This window comes from Coptis chinensis, chromosome 2 (assembly GCF_015680905.1).
Source record: "Coptis chinensis isolate HL-2020 chromosome 2, ASM1568090v1, whole genome shotgun sequence".
NCBI lineage: Eukaryota > Viridiplantae > Streptophyta > Magnoliopsida > Ranunculales > Ranunculaceae > Coptis > Coptis chinensis.
Window position 1 is genome coordinate 110,961,912 of NC_141457.1, and position 17,444 is coordinate 110,979,355.

At 36.1% G+C, this 17,444-nt stretch overlaps 1 protein-coding gene and 3 long non-coding RNA genes across 10 annotated transcripts; 3 read left to right on the top strand and 1 right to left on the bottom strand.

Moving 5' to 3' along the window:
- Positions 1 to 1,647: 1,647 nt before the first annotated feature.
- LOC147520605 (uncharacterized) lies at positions 1,648 to 10,809 on the bottom strand. 5 transcript variants are annotated; one of them, XR_015212730.1, is made up of 12 exons: positions 10,642 to 10,809; positions 10,315 to 10,540; positions 10,028 to 10,222; positions 9,381 to 9,921; positions 8,412 to 9,254; positions 7,918 to 8,119; positions 7,238 to 7,400; positions 7,078 to 7,129; positions 6,044 to 6,171; positions 4,622 to 4,731; positions 2,086 to 2,202; positions 1,648 to 1,958 (listed from the first exon to the last, which is right to left on the bottom strand). It is a non-coding gene; the product is annotated as an uncharacterized LOC147520605 (long non-coding RNA). The 5 variants fall into 5 exon arrangements; XR_015212729.1 differs by having other exon boundaries at positions 9,381 to 9,556; positions 9,662 to 10,222; XR_015212728.1 differs by having other exon boundaries at positions 9,381 to 9,556; positions 9,638 to 10,222.
- On the top strand, positions 2,461 to 4,482 carry LOC147520606 (UDP-glycosyltransferase 84B2-like). Its single transcript, XM_086592138.1, has one exon. The coding sequence runs from the start codon at positions 2,656 to 2,658 to the stop codon at positions 4,105 to 4,107; it is 1,452 nt and encodes a 483-aa protein (XP_086448264.1). The 5' UTR covers positions 2,461 to 2,655; the 3' UTR covers positions 4,108 to 4,482.
- Positions 10,810 to 11,561: 752 nt separating the features above from the next.
- Positions 11,562 to 14,194, top strand: LOC147520607 (uncharacterized). Of its 3 annotated transcripts, none has more exons than XR_015214439.1 (4): positions 11,562 to 12,250; positions 12,401 to 12,890; positions 13,627 to 13,741; positions 13,936 to 14,194. It is a non-coding gene; the product is annotated as an uncharacterized LOC147520607 (long non-coding RNA). The 3 variants fall into 3 exon arrangements; XR_015214440.1 differs by having other exon boundaries at positions 11,562 to 11,814; positions 11,961 to 12,890; XR_015214438.1 differs by having other exon boundaries at positions 11,562 to 12,890.
- A 1,697-nt stretch (positions 14,195 to 15,891) lies between these two features.
- LOC147520608 (uncharacterized) lies at positions 15,892 to 16,956 on the top strand. The gene is made up of 3 exons (XR_015214441.1): positions 15,892 to 16,221; positions 16,684 to 16,765; positions 16,888 to 16,956. It is a non-coding gene; the product is annotated as an uncharacterized LOC147520608 (long non-coding RNA).
- The last annotated feature ends 488 nt before the right edge of the window (positions 16,957 to 17,444 follow it).

Genomic DNA, 17,444 nt, shown 5'->3' on the forward strand with positions numbered 1-17,444 from the left:
ATTAATAATTAAAACATGAAATTTGGTTTTTCTAATAGTTATAAGTCAAAAAAATGTCCTTGTCAATAATTTCGAAACGACTATAATTGAAATTGGAAATTGGACATTTTAGCTTATTTCTTGTTTAGCTAATTGGTCCCATCTTTGAATCAGAATCGCCAGAAAGTCGGTAACCTTTGTTTTTCCTGTTGCGGACTCTAAAAATAAGTGGATTTGGTTCCCATTGAAAAATTGCTTGAGGACCACGATGGCTAAAATAGTGTGGATGATGACGATTAGTAAGACAGGAAGTGGACGACTTTCATTAGATTTATGCATCAGTGTACAGAGTGTATTATTAGATTCAATACCGTAATAGTTGTCTTTTGCTATGTCGCGATCATGTGCTACTGATTTCTGTCAAGATGTATTCTGTTTTTTTGCAGCTGCGTCTTTTTACCGTCTAATGGAAATTTTGTGTTGTTTGCTCATAATTAAACATGTCACTTATATTTCAGCTAATTCAGAGTTAGTAATTACTCGAGTTCCATTCTCCAAGTTCGTTAAATCGGACGATCCATCCTATGCACAGCTTGTTTGAGGTTTACAGACTTTTTTTTGGGAAAAACAGCTGACGACCTCACAACTATGTCCAAAAATTCAAAATAAGTTCAAGCGAAAAAAAATGCTCAAGCTTACTCTTCACACACACACAAGAAAAAAACTGGATAGCTAATCCTCAACTACATATCCTGGGACACATATCATTTCCTTGGTGGTGAACCCACGCCAGATCGAGCAAGTTGAGATGGAGTGCATCCTTTCTTAAGAGCTATTTTGTGTATGCTGTCATATTTAAGTTTGTTATGCTCAAAATTCTCAGGTCGAAACCTTGGTAGATTCTTTCTGAAATCACCCTCAGACATGTTTTCAATCAGTTTTGGTCCAGAGGAAAAAAATCCCCTCCCCAAAGTACTGTAAGCGACAATACCAATACCAAGTTCTCGACAAGTTGGTATTATTTCTTCTTCAGCATCTCTTGTCATAAAGACCACTCTAAGTGCACTGCAGTTATTTGGGTGAACTGCATGTGCTCTCCTAATTGTTGAAGCATTGGCCTCAGACAAACCTATGTAATTAATCTTTCCTTCTTCAACTAACTCTTGAGTTTGCCGACTTCAATTGGAACTCCGGTCGCTGGGGGAGGCCGGGGGCGGGCAGACATGCCCATGCATCCGAGTCCCTGTGCAGAAACTTCAAGTCCCTGTGAACCCAGTTTCATTCTCCTTATCCCTACCATCTTACCTATCTTTTTAGCTGGGTTTTCCCCTGCTTCCTCCTTGATCTTTATCTTCCATGATTGGTTATACATAACTAAGCATTTTGTATGCTCCCCCTAAGAATATGACGTAAAGAATGGCATCAAATTGCATAAAAACATACATTAAAATGTATATTCAATTGACCAATCGGCCAACAAAAGTAGGACTCTCTTGGTTCCGTTGTCCAAGACCTAACTGGTCTGTTCTTTGAAACTCGTATTCAATCATGTATTTTCTAATTGCACAGTTTGAATAGGACAACAATGCTTTTGATGGCGACATATATGTTGTGTAAAGAGAACGAACTCAATCTTCTTTCTCAACAAAGCCCAAGAGCATAGTGTAATGGGTGGTGATCCAGAAAAACATAAATTTGCTTCAGGGTGACAAATATTGTTTCTGTATATGTATGAACTCAAGGTATGATTAGTTTTCCACCATTGCGAAATGGCTTGCTATTTCTGTCTAGTTTCTTCTTCGTTTTAAAAAAAAAAATCCTAATGAATAAAGGACAAATTCAACAAGCATTGAAAAGTTTCTTCCCGCCTCTCAACAACTGCTCCTGATCTGGATAATATTTTGTATCATGCAACGAAAAAAAAGTTCAAGAAATGAACTTGCAAAGCTAAATCAAAGATGCAGCTGTACCTTCCAAAGCTGCACGTTTATCACAGAAGTATCTTAATAGTCATTTATATGGAACAAACAACATGGACTTAAGTTGTCAGTTTGATATCATCGTATCCAATATCCTGGTATAAAATTTATAACCTATCCAACTTACCTGACAGTTTCGTATGTATTATGCTGTCATCCTTTAATGGCAGTCCTGCATACTTTTGCTATTATAAAAACTCTTATGTAATAAGTAGCTTTTGTTCAACACCGTGAAGAAATGGAGCTGCAGACGTCCACCGCCATCAACGATATGAAACCAAGACAAACAAGAAAATTAACTATGGTGAGGTTTACAGTTGTAAATCCAAGCAAATTGTGTAAGCGACATCCTTCACACAGATATCCTTGAAGAGTTCAAGAAAGTGTCATATTTGGTAAGATATGTTTAAAATAATGTATTACTGTAGCAGAGCCTAATTCTAGTAGCTAAATAATATACATGTCAATTAGGAAAAGTTTTTGACATTATTACCGGATCAATTTAAATTAGGGAATTGATAATTTAGTAAATGATTTTTATGATTTTGGTATATAAGTTTGTCATTTTCCTAATGAAACACCACAAACACCAAATCGTGGTTCAACTTGGATAGCAATTGGCATATACCTCTTATCAGCGTTCTAAGTCATAAAAGGTCACAAAAATTATCCCAGTGATCCCTCTCTCTGTAAACCGATGGCTTTTAAAGATGAAAGGAAACAAGAAACTCATGTGCTTTTGGTTGCCTTTTCTTCTCAAGGCCATCTGAATCCCATGCTTAGGTTAGGTAAATGTCTTGCTTCTAAAGGACTCCAAGTAACATTAGCCACCACTGAAGTTGCACGCCAAAAAATGCTTGATTCAAACAATCTTTCCTCTACTACAACCATCACCAATAATTCAAATATGCAAATTCGTCTCGAGTTCTTTTCTGATGGGTTGAGCATTGATTATGACAGAAAGGCCAACTTAGATCACTACATGGATTCCCTTAGCAAATTCGGTCCTCAAAATTTATCCACCTTAATGGATAATTTCTCCCAAGGTGGTCAGCAGAAGTTTTCTTGCATCATTAATAATCCTTTTGTTCCATGGGTGTCCGATGTTGCTGCACAACATGGTATTCCCTGTGCCATGTTATGGATTCAACCATGTTCGCTCTATGCCATCTACTACCGCTTCTACAACCAGCTCAACACCTTCCCTATGTCAACAGACCACAAAATGGACGTAGAGTTACCGGGTCTTCCATTGCTTCACTATGAAGATTTACCATCCTTTGTTCTCCCTTCAAATACATTCAATAGCTTTCCCAAGTTATTCTCAGAAATGTTCAAGAGTATGGAGAAATTGAAGTGGGTATTAGGAAACTCATTCTATGAGTTAGAGAAAGATGCAATCGAATCAATGACTGGGATTTGTCCCATTATCCCTATAGGCCCTCTTGTGCCGTCGATACTGTTAGGCAACGGGGAATCGAATGATATTGGTGTTGACATGTGGAAACCTGATGAAACTTGTATTACCTGGCTGGATGATAAGCTGAATTCATCGGTTATCTATGTGTCATTTGGTAGTATAGTTGTTTTATCAGCAAAACAGATGGAAGAACTTGCATTGGGTCTGAGGAACAGTAACCGTCCGTTTCTTTGGGTAGTTAAGCCTTCAGACTATACAACTAAGGATGGAAAAGGTGAATTACCAACTGGCTTCCTCGAAAATATAGAGGGACAAGGACTAGTGGTGAAATGGTGTCCTCAGACAGAGGTACTTATGCATCCGGCAATTTCTTGTTTTATAACTCATTGTGGTTGGAATTCGACATTAGAGGCAGTGGCTTCGGGAGTGCCAGTTATCAGTTTTCCACAGTGGACAGACCAACCAACAAATGCAAAGCTTATAACAGACGTGTTTCGAAACGGTGTGAGGTTTGGACCTGATCAAGATGGATTAGTTAGTAAGGAAGAAGTTGAGAGATGCATAAGTGAAATCATGGATGGGCCAAAGGGAGAAGAATTCAAAAAGAGAGGACTGAAGTTGAAGGAGGCGGCAAGGAAGGCAGTAGCGGAAGGTGGCTCATCAGATCATAATATCCAAATGTTTATGGATGAAATAATTGGTCGTGATAATAATGATCCAAGTATGTGATCCAAGTAATTGGTCGTGATAATAATTGGCCCTGTAATCTGATCCAAGTACCACAGATGAGAACCACAATAATGATTATAATAGATAATTTGAGTGAAAGCATATGGCCAGTATGTGAATGGAGACAAAGTGAGCCGCATCAACACTAATAAAGATACTGTCCAGGGAGGGTGGTGGCCAAGAGAACAGCCAAGTTCATTTCAAACTCAGCAATGATTTATTTATTATATAAATACTTTTGTTTCTATGTAAGTACGGTTTCCTTGAGGGATTTGATTCTCACCACTAAACGAAAATCAGAATCATCAATTAAAACCTACTAAATAATTCACAGAAATCAATAAGTTGAAAGTTTTTTGTTCTTTAGTTCTTTAACTTTAACTGATTTCCTTTACCATATTTTTGTTCCCATTCTGCCTTCTTGTTTCTTTACAAAAATTTGATGAACAGATAAAATTTTTCAATATTAGTTTAATTTCTAGTAATAGCTAAAGAAGTGGGATTTGCTGAATACCTGCATCTAAGCTTGGTTTCTTTTGAGATGATTACTTATCGTTCCTCTTTTGGAGATTCCAGGAGGAAACATGTGCACCCGTGCAACACAAGGGTTCAGACTTTCGACCACTGCCATACGGAATCCAAATTCAGTAGATATTTATCGAAGGCCAAATATTTCTTATTGATTGCATGACACAAAGCCGTATGGGACACTTTTAATATGAAAGTAAGCATTCTGTCTTTCTTGATGGTCATTGACATAGTTATCAACAACAATTTCATGTAAAATGGACATTTTGATGTCGAAGAAACGGTCTTTTAGTCCTGATGAGATCATCTGGGACCATTAAACAGAAAATAATCTTGTGTCCAACCAAAAGATGTTAGACTGCAGTACTGCTCAAACAAAAATTATCAACAGAGAACAAAAGAGGCAAAGAACCAGCCTAAACTTTCTAAACCACACCTTCAAAAACCAATGTGCTATATTTTGTCCCTAATGATTAATAAATGTGTGTGTCAATAAACATGTAAACCAATGTCCATGATTATTTGGATAAGAAATATTGTGTAAACTTCGAAAACTACTGTGTTCGTTGTAGTTAAGTGAAACGCAAGTCCAAAGCACAATTTTGAAACATTTTACGGTTTGAGGAATGGGACTACCAAATCAATTTTGGTCCAGACAGAATCAACTGGTTCTTTCAGGAGAAAACTTATGTAGGGGGAGAGGTATCTAGTTTATCTGACGGGCTGTCATGAGTCACCGAAAGATTTTTCAGGTAAAGTAAGGTTGACTTTGTATTTTACCATATGTGTGTTCTACACTTCTATGTGTGTTTCTTATTTGCCTTTTCCATTAAAGATTTGGAACACATGAACAACAATCCGATCTATGCTTCTCGTTTAACGGACATGCTGCACAATCGTATAAGTTGTGTTCCATAGCCCAAATTATATAATAAAATAGTCGAATATTCTGTACATATTTTAATAACCGACTTAGCAATGTAGTTCCACAGCTCTTAAAACAAAAGGTAATGAAAACAAAAGTTCTAGATATCAAACCTAATCCTCCAACAAATAAGAATCAGGGTTTGTTTTCTTTGATGTTATGGATCACCTCAACCTATTCCACATGATAAAAATAAAATTGAAGTTTTCCAAGTTATATAACAATGTGTTGTTTAATGCACTTACCAGCCATTAAGACTCAGCTAGGTTGCAGCCTGCGAGATTCTTACAGACATTCAATCTCCCTAAAAGGCGGGGACTTGCCAAATTTCAGTAGGTGAGCAATTTCATAAGTGACAACTACCAAAGGGTAGAAATGTATCACACGAGATTACGAGAAGCACCAAAATGTTAAATTACTGTCACCAGAAATCTTCCAGAAGCATAAATATGATACATGATGAGAAAGTAAACAAATGTATACCTGCAAGGCTGCAACCCAATGCCAGAGAATGGTTTCTTTCCTGATAATGCTGACACATGTGCTTGTCAACGAAGAGGCAGAAAAAGATTTCTTTGCAGCACAAACAATTCTCAGCTGGATGACGGCAACTATTATATCACGTAATAATATCCAGCAAGACAAAAGAGAAGTTTCAGCCCTATTCTTACAACTGCATTTGTCTCAAAACGCTATTACTACGATAGCATTTCTCCTCCAAAAACTTAATACCACAGCACTTTCTCCACATGCTATCGAATAAAAACTATCTTTTATTACTAAATGCATTTATGATAACCAATCAATATTTAAACAGAAGTTTCAACAACCAACTATAGGAAATAGTATTCAATGGAAGCTATTTTATTAGTGAATAAACAAATCAGATTCCATTTCATAATTGAATCCAGATGGATTTGAACCATCAACCTCTCAATAAAGAGCGCTCTTACCATTTTGAGCTTATAAATCCATTTGAGAAAACGCACTGACAGATATATTTGCACCAAATACATATTAGGAGAAGAAGTACTTGTAACCACACAACTTGTACTACAGAGAACTGGAGACTTCTGTCCTAACTGGATTACACCTTTTCCATTGCTCCATTTCTCCAAAATCACCTAAAACATCAGCTCCATATACGTCATATCTTGCTTACTCTAAAGAGAAGTAATGGCCGAATGTTGAAGACTAAACAAATCAAATCCCCATACGGACATAGCACTACTCACCTTCGTTAACAATTACAGTCTTCTTATTCCAACGATCCCAAAGGTTTGTTTTTCATGTTCAGGGCGTCACTCCAATGAAGAGAAGTACCTAAATGATAGTCTTTTGTCATACCTTCATTTCCCACATCAAGCATAAGTGTTTACATGGACAATGTACAGACAAGGTTTTCGCTGCTAAGATTGTTGAATTATGTGCTAGACCAACCACTAACTTCTTTCTTTCTCTCTTCAATACCAACAACAAAGACATAAACAGAAGATATTAACAAGTTAAGATTTTACCTTTCCTGGAAGCAGCGCCCAACCTCAGTTATCTACTCCAGAAACCAAATTCCTATACAATACAAGAGTATATACTAAATAGCAATCAATATGAGACATGTATGAATATACCAGACCTTGAATACAAACAATTTTACATAAAAATTAATCTTACTTTTACCTTTTCCTTAAGGAATTATCTAGCTATTTCCTTCCCGAAAAAACAGGGTCCGTGTCCACAAAACAGTAAAATGAACAGCACATTAGAAGGCCACTCTTCAATTTCATATACTCTAGGTCCCATTGGCTTAAAACTATTCTCAGAGAGTTATTGGTAGTTCAACCTTGTATAAGAGGTACCAGAAAACGGAGTCAGGGCCAAAGACAAATTTGCAAACTAAAATTAGTATGCATAGAGAGAAAAAGAATGAAAAAACGTGCCTCGTTCACAAAATAAAACAGATGCAATCTCATTATTACTTAGTACTGAGGATGGAATAAAATTTAGCAAACAAATAATCTATATAGTTTATAATCAATATATACCCAACAGTCGGGGCCATGAACCATTGACCATTGAGTTATCGTACTTCAAGTAGTTGAAATTGGTGTGAAACAATTGTAGGTCGTAAAGAGAATTAATTATTGTTTTGACTCGTAAGAAATCAGGATTATTCCAATGGTGGGTTTCGATCTAGTGCTCTGCAGAAGCGAAGACAGTAAAAGCCAATGCAACTTCTTTGAACAAAGACAATTATTATAATAGACTTAATAGGATAATTATTTAACCTCAAATCTAGCTCCAGTTCCAGGAACTAGAAACCCGAGAATTAAAATTGGCATAAGAAGAAAGATTATTACCAAACTACCAAGGACTTCCACTTTGAATATGGTCGTTCCAAGAACTCTTCAAAGTACAACATTTGCAATATGTGTACTGGTGGCGTGCCTTCAATTTGCATCCCACAATCGCTAAGGTCTTCCGGCTAAAAAACTTCTACAGTTGGTAATAAATTGATGCTCTCATGAAGCAAATATCAGTTACACCGCACTTGAAATAGATCTAAAAAACACAAGAAGCAATAATCAAACAGCAGGACTCAGTCATTGCATACATAGATTCAAAAATTGGCTTGTAAAGAAACTAGGCGCAAGGAAAATTGTAGAAATAGCTAGCTCCAGGACTTGGGCAAAATGAGCAATGGAACCTAATTGATGCATACACAATTTCAAATCCTGTCTTGTAAAGAAACTACGTGCATGGCTTGCCGCAGGACTAATACACTATGAGCTAGGAAAGAAGAGTGATCAATGCATATACAAACTCAAAGCTTGTGGTAGATATACACTAATACCAGGCGCAAAACGGTGGTAGATATAGCTTGTCACACAGAATCTTGCCAAGACATCTAAAATCTCCCAGGAGACAGTTCTCCATAAAAATAGATAAAGCATAAGTACCAAGATCCAATAGGTGTAGATTTTTGAAGAATCAGTCATTTTTGGGAAAATTGACATTACGGAAAAGAGAAAGTAACATTTGTTGCAGCAAATATCTTCCACATCCCATGTTCCTTTTCTTATAGCATAGCCTATCAATATCCCTCATCAGCATCTCCTACAACGCCACATCCACAAACTCAACACTAAAATCAGTGTAATAGTTGAGAGTTCAGTTAATCAAAATTAAGAATTGATCATGAAGTTAAATCACAAAATGTAACCAAAGCTCAAAAGATATCCATGAGAACAAAAGCTATTAGAGTAACATTCATAGTCACCTGAAGTTGTTTTAAAACTGATATGGTTGTGTAAGGAGAAACTGTAGTTAACATCTTTATCTCACTAATAGTTTGCTGCATCAGTTCGGTTCAGTTTTGAGGAGAACTATTCATTTTCTCCATCTCACCAAGTCCATTTACCTCTTGCTTCCTTCGAAGGACTCAATTTCCACACTTCTAAGTTGCTTCAACATACTATCATTGCAGAACTCGTGTGAATAACCAATTTAATATCCTTAGTATCCCTGCTTCTAACAGAAGGTCTTTGGGCTAATAGGGTGGTAACCTTTCAATGTGATCGAACGTTCATCTACAAATCTCCAGAATATATTTTACCAGGGTGAACCACCAGTTTTTAATTTAGAGAAGGCTGTCTATAAGGCCTGCTTTATTCTTACTATTCCGCCTTGTAGTTCGCTGGAGGTGTTAATAACATTCAGACAATCAATGTTCATAGAAGTTTATAACCTCACCTCTTTACTAACACATGACTAGAGTTATCAATCTTTAAAGCAAACCAAGTAAGGGTGATATTAAGCATACCTCGGTGAAAGCAAATGAGAACTGTTTGTGGGCCCCTTCAAACAAACTATCGCTTAGCTCTGTTTTCATAAATATGCTACCTCTTTCTCCAAAGCAAATACCTACATTCTCATCTTCTTGGCTTCAACCTCCAATCCACCATAGCTTTTGTTAGGGTCTACCTTTTTTACTAGCATCTGTAACCCCATGAGTTGCAACCAGAGTTAGGACAAGGCATAATGACAAAATAAAGGAGAAGATTGCATGATACTTTAGACCTCCTTTGTACCCACATCCAGCACCTGCTAGGTTATTTCATCAAGGTTTCCTTTTGACGCCTCACCATTCATTTCCTTTAGAAGATATTTCGAGTGAACAACTAGAAAGTAGAAACTGCTCAACTTCACACATATTTACCCCATCAAATGGCTGTGAACTCCCATCAAATGACATCGACGCTTGTTTGGCATGTTTCAAAAATGTACTACTAGCTATCTTGTCAGGGGCGAGGTGAGGCATTAGGTTTACGCCTTGGCAGCGCCTTGGGAACGCCAATGATGACCTGCGGGGATTTTCACTAATGATCACCGCCTTTGCTGCCTTGACACCGTGGCCCGTTGGTGCCGCCTTTGACAAAATAAACTACTATAAGAAATTGAAGGCCTCACACTATGAGAGGTCGGTGGTCTCCTCCACAGAAAGTCATTGGAGGTAGATTTTGCAGTCCTATCCACACTGCCCAAGGATTGGCAACGAGAACGTCAAATGCATAAATTTCACCCCAAAACAGCCTGAGTGGTTATTACTTGATGAGGACAACTCAATCCTTATCCTAGAACTTTGAGACGCAATTGATATTTTTCCTGAATAAAATAGAAAACAGATATTATTGAATTTCCTTGGATCAAATGGCTATTCAACAATTAACAGCTAAAATAGAGCATTTATTACTTACATGACATTCTCAAACCTTCTTCTAATACGTACTTCGAGCCGTACTTGATATTTTTCGATAAAAATACATGAAAAGCAGATAGTTCTTTAATTTCCTTCTATCAACTGGATTGTAAGACAATTGATCGATAATTTAGTTATGTCTCTGTTCTGGCAATTAGTTCAGCAAAAGAAAATGTATCTTGGAGCCACTACAGTTCTCCCTGGCGCGAATGGAAAGGTTGTAACTGCAAGCATGCAGATACTAGGAGAAGGTAAAGACTAAAGAGGACACACATTTTTCACATGATGGAATATAAAATATACAAGGAAAATAGCAAAGTCAAACCTGCACGCATCTTAATCGATCTTCACGTCATTCCTTACAGGCATCATATCGTCACTAGCATCTTTCCAGTCATTTGCTATACCACTACTACAGTGACTTGACTCAAAGGTGGTCCCTGCACGAGCCAGTACCCTGTTTCCCTGTCTAGGAAATTCCTCTCATCCTATAAAGAAACAAACATGGAAAGATGATAACTATGTAAGCCTGACATGAAGTTTAGGGAAGATCACATTAATCTCCTAAGCTTTGTGTCGATATTCATGCAGAGCAGTTGAAGCTAGGGCTGTCAACAGGCCGGACCTGAACAGGACACACCTAGGTCCAGACTTGACCCCAAATCATATTTGATATTTTGAGTCCAAGCCTAGCCTGGCCTAGGTCCTATTGGGCAAGTTCGGATTTGGACCAGAGTTAGGTCCATTAGCAATATATAAAAACTGTTATTTTTTTCTAAAATTTAATCAAATTTGTAAATAGCGGTGCCAATGGGTCCCGATTATCCAGAATCGAACCGAAACCGAATATTCTGGTTCTGGGTCTTAAAAAGTTAGACCTATTTAAAATGGGTAATTAAAAACCAAACCGATAAAGAACCAAAATTGTTGAACCGAATAGTAAAAAACCCATGAGTATCCGAACCGAAACCAAAACTGATTATTATGATTTCAATATATAAAATTTAATATTATATTACATTTAAGATAATCAAACTCATACATTATAAAATAAAATATATTTTTTACGTGTAAAAGTATATTAAATATCAACTTAACAAAACAAAGCTGCTTTCTGACTCGCGGCTGGGATGCGTTTTCAGAGGGTATAAATCCAGGGCCACCATTCTGCCACGTGGATTAGGAATAAATGAAAAGTATTAATTGTGAAAACCTTTCGTGTTTCGTGTGCAAACATGAGTTATCACTTTCGCTATAATTAAATGCAACATTCACAACCTCCTCGATATCGTAACTCCCCTCATCATTCATTTGGCCGATAATTTCCAAAAATACCGTAGCTCCCATTAGAGCAGCCATTAAAGTAGTAATGGGTTCTTTGTTCCTATATAAAAGAAAAAAATGATGGTATGATGTTGTTACCATTCTCTCTCCTAAGCTTCAATTCTTGCTGTAACCATCCGCCAGAAAAATTTCATAACACAAGTGGAATTTATAGGTACTTAGTATTTGCCTCTGTTCAAACTTTGAGTGACGCATAACTCATTTGGTCCATAAATCCCGGCCTGTCATCCCTTATTATTTACCTTGTTTATTGTTTTTATTTATTGTTTTTAACTCTACTGCTGTTCTTTGTTTCTGTAGAAAATTTCTTTGTAGCTGATTAAAGTCGTTGACTCATTCATGAGAAACACACAATCAAGGGACAATGGTTCCTTTTTTCGTTTGTTGATTTAATAATTAATTAAGGCAACACTTATGCCCAGTATGTAGTTCCTCAAATAATGACTTTGTTTTGTGTGTCATATACATTGTTTTTGATGAATTTGTATGGGTTTCATTTGTATTGTGAATTTGTGTTGCTTAGTGCATGCATAGTGTTTGACGAATTGCTTACTACCATCCTCCACAAAACCAACGTACATTAAACAAAGGTACGCAGTGTAAGTACTTATAATAGTTTTTTTTTCTTTAAAGATTTTGTATAATAAGTAATAGTGATTTATGAAAATTACTTTTGTTTGTTTTTTTTCAGTGGTTTATCTCTTTAATTCTTAACTACCAAGAGATTGTTATCTTTTCAGTGATAGGAATATATGACACCACCATTTAGAAACATCATCATGAAAAGGACAATCTAAATAGTGTTCAAACACAAATGTAGAATGCCTGAATGACGAACAACATCACGCCCACACCGAGATAACAGATTCGATGCAAAATAATAGGGGAAATATTTTTTTCTTAAATGGAGCAGCTAGGAACAGGAAAAATATTTGTCTACAACACAATTGCTGCAACTTGCCATAGTCAGGGTCATATTGTCATCAATAACACATCATCTTGAATTGCATCACTGTTGCTGTCTGGTGGCAAGACAACACACTCGGCTTTTGCCTCATTTGGATATTATGGACAACACCTTCTACGGGTTTTCTAAAAACTCCATACATGATGATGTTTTCAAGGAAGTTAGCTTGATAATGTCCGGAAACACCTTCTGAGGTCCCGATGCAAAGAGGCACCGCGGTCGGGCCGTTGAAAGAACGAGAGATGTCCCGGAAAATTCAAATGGTAAACATTACATCTCTTTTAAGTTTCCTCTCAAGATTTTGTTTTCAATAGTTTGTGATATTTATTGTTTATATTAGATGCGAACAATAACTATGCAACCTATCATATAGATTCACTTTTAAAAGTTTAGCATTATCTGCAATGCCAATTTAATTTAGGCTCTCGATGGGTATTGCAAATAGTAGTGTTGCAGAAAAGTTATGCATCATTGATGTTTAGTTTCTTGGCTTATGTAGATGTTGATCAGCAAACTATATCATCTATATGAATGATATGTGTAGTTAATGGCAAAGTAGCATCACGTAATATGTAGAACGTGTCAATGGCTTTATGTGTGTAGTTAAAATACGATAATTACTAAGTGGTATTGAATAGATTTATATTAGTTATCAACTCATCTCGATTGAGTATGCAATTTGTTTGTGCAGTTGAATCTCTTCCTCTTTTGAAATTTGTACAACAAATGTATGAAACCATATAGATTGTCATTTTTTCCTTTAATATATACTATTGATGATGACTGTGTTTTAATAAAAAATGTTATTCTGTTCATTGTCTTAACGACAATGGTCATCTTGGTATTTATACTGTATCTATCTCTTCATACAAGTTAAATAACGAACAAAGGGAAAGAAAAAGGTGCAACATGAAAAGCATAGCCGTTTACTAAGGTATGACACAATTTATCAATTGTGTTCTCTTCTTAACAGTGACCAATTTCAGGGTTTCTCTGCAGGTATTCTATTGCTCGATGAAATAAGCAAAGCAAAGTTAATTGCCATGAATACACTATTCAGGAGACGAGTTTTATGATATGTGACAATTTGTTTGGAGATTGACCAGCTATGACGGTAAGACGGCAAACCCAATCAAATCTTAGTGCTGCTCAATTCCATTTTAGTCGTTAATTCAGTTCTAGCCACTTGGCATGTGCCACAGTGTTAATAAGAACTAAAAGACGTGTTTGATTCGAATATAAAGCGATATTCAATTACAGTAGGACTATTGGTGACTGAAGTAGAGATATGTTTTTACATATTTGCAGGGTCTTTGGCCAAGGTGTAGCCAGTTTAATGTGCTACTTATTGAAGATGCAAGGTAATTGATTCTGGGGTAGCTGAATAGATTGCGCTGAGGCGGTCATGCATATGGTCATAGTTATATTTAAAGAAGAATGTGTTAATAATGTCAGATTTGGGTATGCTATTAGTTTGGCTTTTAGGTTTTATTCTGAACACTGTTGTAATATTCATGTTCAATTTTGCTTGGAGTAATAAATGTAATGTTTAAGGAGGCTTGCACAATGGGATCTAAAACGATATGTCGTTGCAAAGACATCCACCAGATTGTATTTTGTAGAACAATGCACATTGCTCTGTCATAAGGAGATGGTTTCTTTTGAAATAGATAATTAGTACAAAAAGCTTTTACAATCTGCATTTGAAGAGGATTTTAAAGCTCTTAGAGTCAACATTCAGTAGACTTTTTTTTTGTGGAGAGTCGGTAAAATTACAGGTCTCTAATTCTCAGATGCGGGGAAGAATCGCCCCATTTCTTAGGTCACTTGATGACCCTTGCCTCCCAAGAATATGGTATGTATGTTGCGAACATTTTTGGTGTTGTTATGGGCCTTAGGCCCATAGTTTTTAGGCCCAACCTATTACAAAGCCTATAATTTAATTTTTGAGAGAGAGAGAGAGTGAGAGAATTGAGATGTGCTGGTGGAGTCTCTGAGTGAAAACTAAATGAGTGAGAAGTATAAGAAAAGAACGTGTCGTAGAGAGCTATTAGTTTGAGCACAAGGTGTTTGAAGAAAGGTCTCAATGACAAGTGAATAAAAAACTTGCTCTTGAGGCCCAAGCCTAAGTGTGGGTAAATGTGGGTTGATCACAAGGTGTTTGAAGAAAGTTCACAATGACAAGTAAAAGGAAATGTAAAAAAGAAATGTTCTTCTACTAAACGACCCATAGATAGGCGCTGCGCTTAAGGGTATCCCACTTCTAAGGTAGCCAATAAGTAAACCAGTTGCTATGTGGTGTCGTATTTCACTGCAGTGAGTTTTGTTGGGGTGTCATCATTAGCAATGTCATTTCTAAATGCACTAAAGAACCTTAATCTGGCCGATTATCATTTTAAAATAGTTTTTGGAGTTCATGTGAAACACCTTTTATGTTTAGTCATGAATCCATAATAAAATATATAGATTTTTCTTAGCTAAGTTTTAAATCACATAGCTAAGTTTTAAATCACATAACTGGTAGTAGATTTTGTGTGTGAAACAAATACGACAATGGTTGAGGGTTTCAAAGTGTACGTTGACGTCTTAAAAGTTGAAAGTGTGAGGTAGATGATTTGAATGGTGTAACGATTTCACTTTGGGGCTGATTAAACTTTTAGTAGGGTTATTTCTTAGTATGCAGTTGGGAATTGGTTGTACCGAACACCAATAAGGCTTGGAAAAGATGATGTCATGAGATGTGGAAATAGCTTGATTTGGGACTCCTTCTCCTAAATTATAGGTTATTATGTGCACTATAGGTTTTAGACATTGTCTGCACGCTCAAATGAGAAATATTTTAAGGTGGAATATTACATGCAAAGTAGCATCACATAATATGTAGGACGTGTCAATGGTTTTATGTGTGTAGTTAAAATACGATAATTACTAAGTGGTATTGAATGGATTTATATTAGTTATTAACTCATCTCGATTGAGTATGCAATTTGTTTGTGCAGTTGAATCTCTTCCTCGAAATTTGTACAACAAATGCATGAAACCGTATGGACTGTCGTTTTTTCCTTTAATATATATTATTGATCATGACTGTGTTTTATTAAAAAAATTGTTTTTCTGTGCATTGTATTAACGACAATGGTCATCTTGGTACTTATACTGTATCTATCCCTTCATACAAGTTAAATAACAAACAAAGGAAAAGAAAAAAGTGTAACATGAAAAGCATAGCTGTTTACCAAGGTATGACACAATTTATCAGTTGTGTTCTCTTCTTAACAGTGTCCAATTTCAGGGTTTCTCTGCAGGTATTCTATTGCTCGATGAAATAAGCAAAGCAAAATTAATTGTCATGAATACACTATTCAGGAGACGAGTTTTATGATACGTGACAATTTGTTTGGAGATTGACCAGCTATGACAGTAAGACGGCAAACCCAATCAAATCTTAGTGCGTTCAATGTATACTTGGCATGACTATTTATAAGCATTTCATTTCTCTTTTAGTGAAGAAGTTTAGAGTTAATCACTCTCTTTCACTGTCATTGTTTGCAAATTAAAATCAATTCCCAGTGGTGGACTTCACATTCTCAACAGGTATTAACTCTTACATCTTCTTCTTTCTCAGATTGTGTTTTTCATCTTATGGGTGAATCATATTTTAAAAAAACTTTGGTTATCGGAATCATATATCACTCTTTAAAACTTTGCTTAATAGTTCCTCCGAATAATGGCCCTTTTCATCAATGTCTAATCCATACCAAATGGCCTTGGATTTTTTAGGTTTTGCTTTGTGTCTTTTTGCATTTCATTTTTGAAGCTTTGGTTTTGAACTGCATACCAAATTCGCCTTGCTTCATTGTTGTTGTGTCATCATCCCTAATCATTTATTTATACCCTGTAATAGTGCTTGGTAGTTCGTTTGACCGAACTGCATTTTCACATTTCTAACATTGTTTAATTATAAATTTTACATTTGTTTCGGAGTTTTGTAATGGAAAAGCATGAAGTTCTTCTTCCATAATTAATTTGTTTCTTCCTTCGTTCTTATTGTTTAAGCGCAACACTTTTTGGTCGCTTTAAGTTTTTAACTTCAAGTATGCCAGAGCAAGTTGAAGCGCACAAGATGATTGAAGTCATGGTATGCCTGAAATTGTTGATTGGTGTTACTGTGTGCACATTCTTTAAAATGTGTTGTATATTTGTACATATACATTTATCGCCTAATGTGTTTTAAGTTTGTCATTCCATTTTACTCTGCAGAGAAATGTAGAAATGTATCAGGCAACAATTCGTGACAAAGTTCAAACTCAAATAATTAGAGAAGTCGAGGTATGTGTATTATTCTTATCACCATTACTGTTTAGGAGGCATCCGCCCCATACTTGCAACTTCATCGATCAACAGTCCACACTACCCAATTTTTTTTTTTTTTTTTAATTACACAAAGTTTGAGGCCGAAGTTCATCGATCAAGGTTAAGGAAGCAACTTCAAACTGAAGTTGTGAAAGAAATGAGGGTACAAGTATATTTTTGGGGTATGCGTATAATTTTTTTTACTAGCAAATTTGTTTTTGCAGCATGTCTTAATTTATTTTCTGACCACAGTCAACTATACAAGTTCAACAAGCAATGGTGAGGTAGAAACTTCGACCTCAAATTGTTAATGAAACCATGGTGCGTATATCTTCTTCCACGATTAAAAAAAAATAATTGTTGATTTTTTTTTTTAATGAATCTTTATATATATATATATATATATAATAGCTCCTTTTGGAGCACATAATCGAGGGTGTCCATGTCATAGGGGATTATGAGAA

Bases quoted from the DNA above. Each gene is read 5' to 3' on its own strand.
- LOC147520606 (XM_086592138.1), top strand. From the start codon at position 2,656: ATGGCTTTTAAAGATGAAAGGAAACAAGAAACTCATGTGCTTTTGGTT.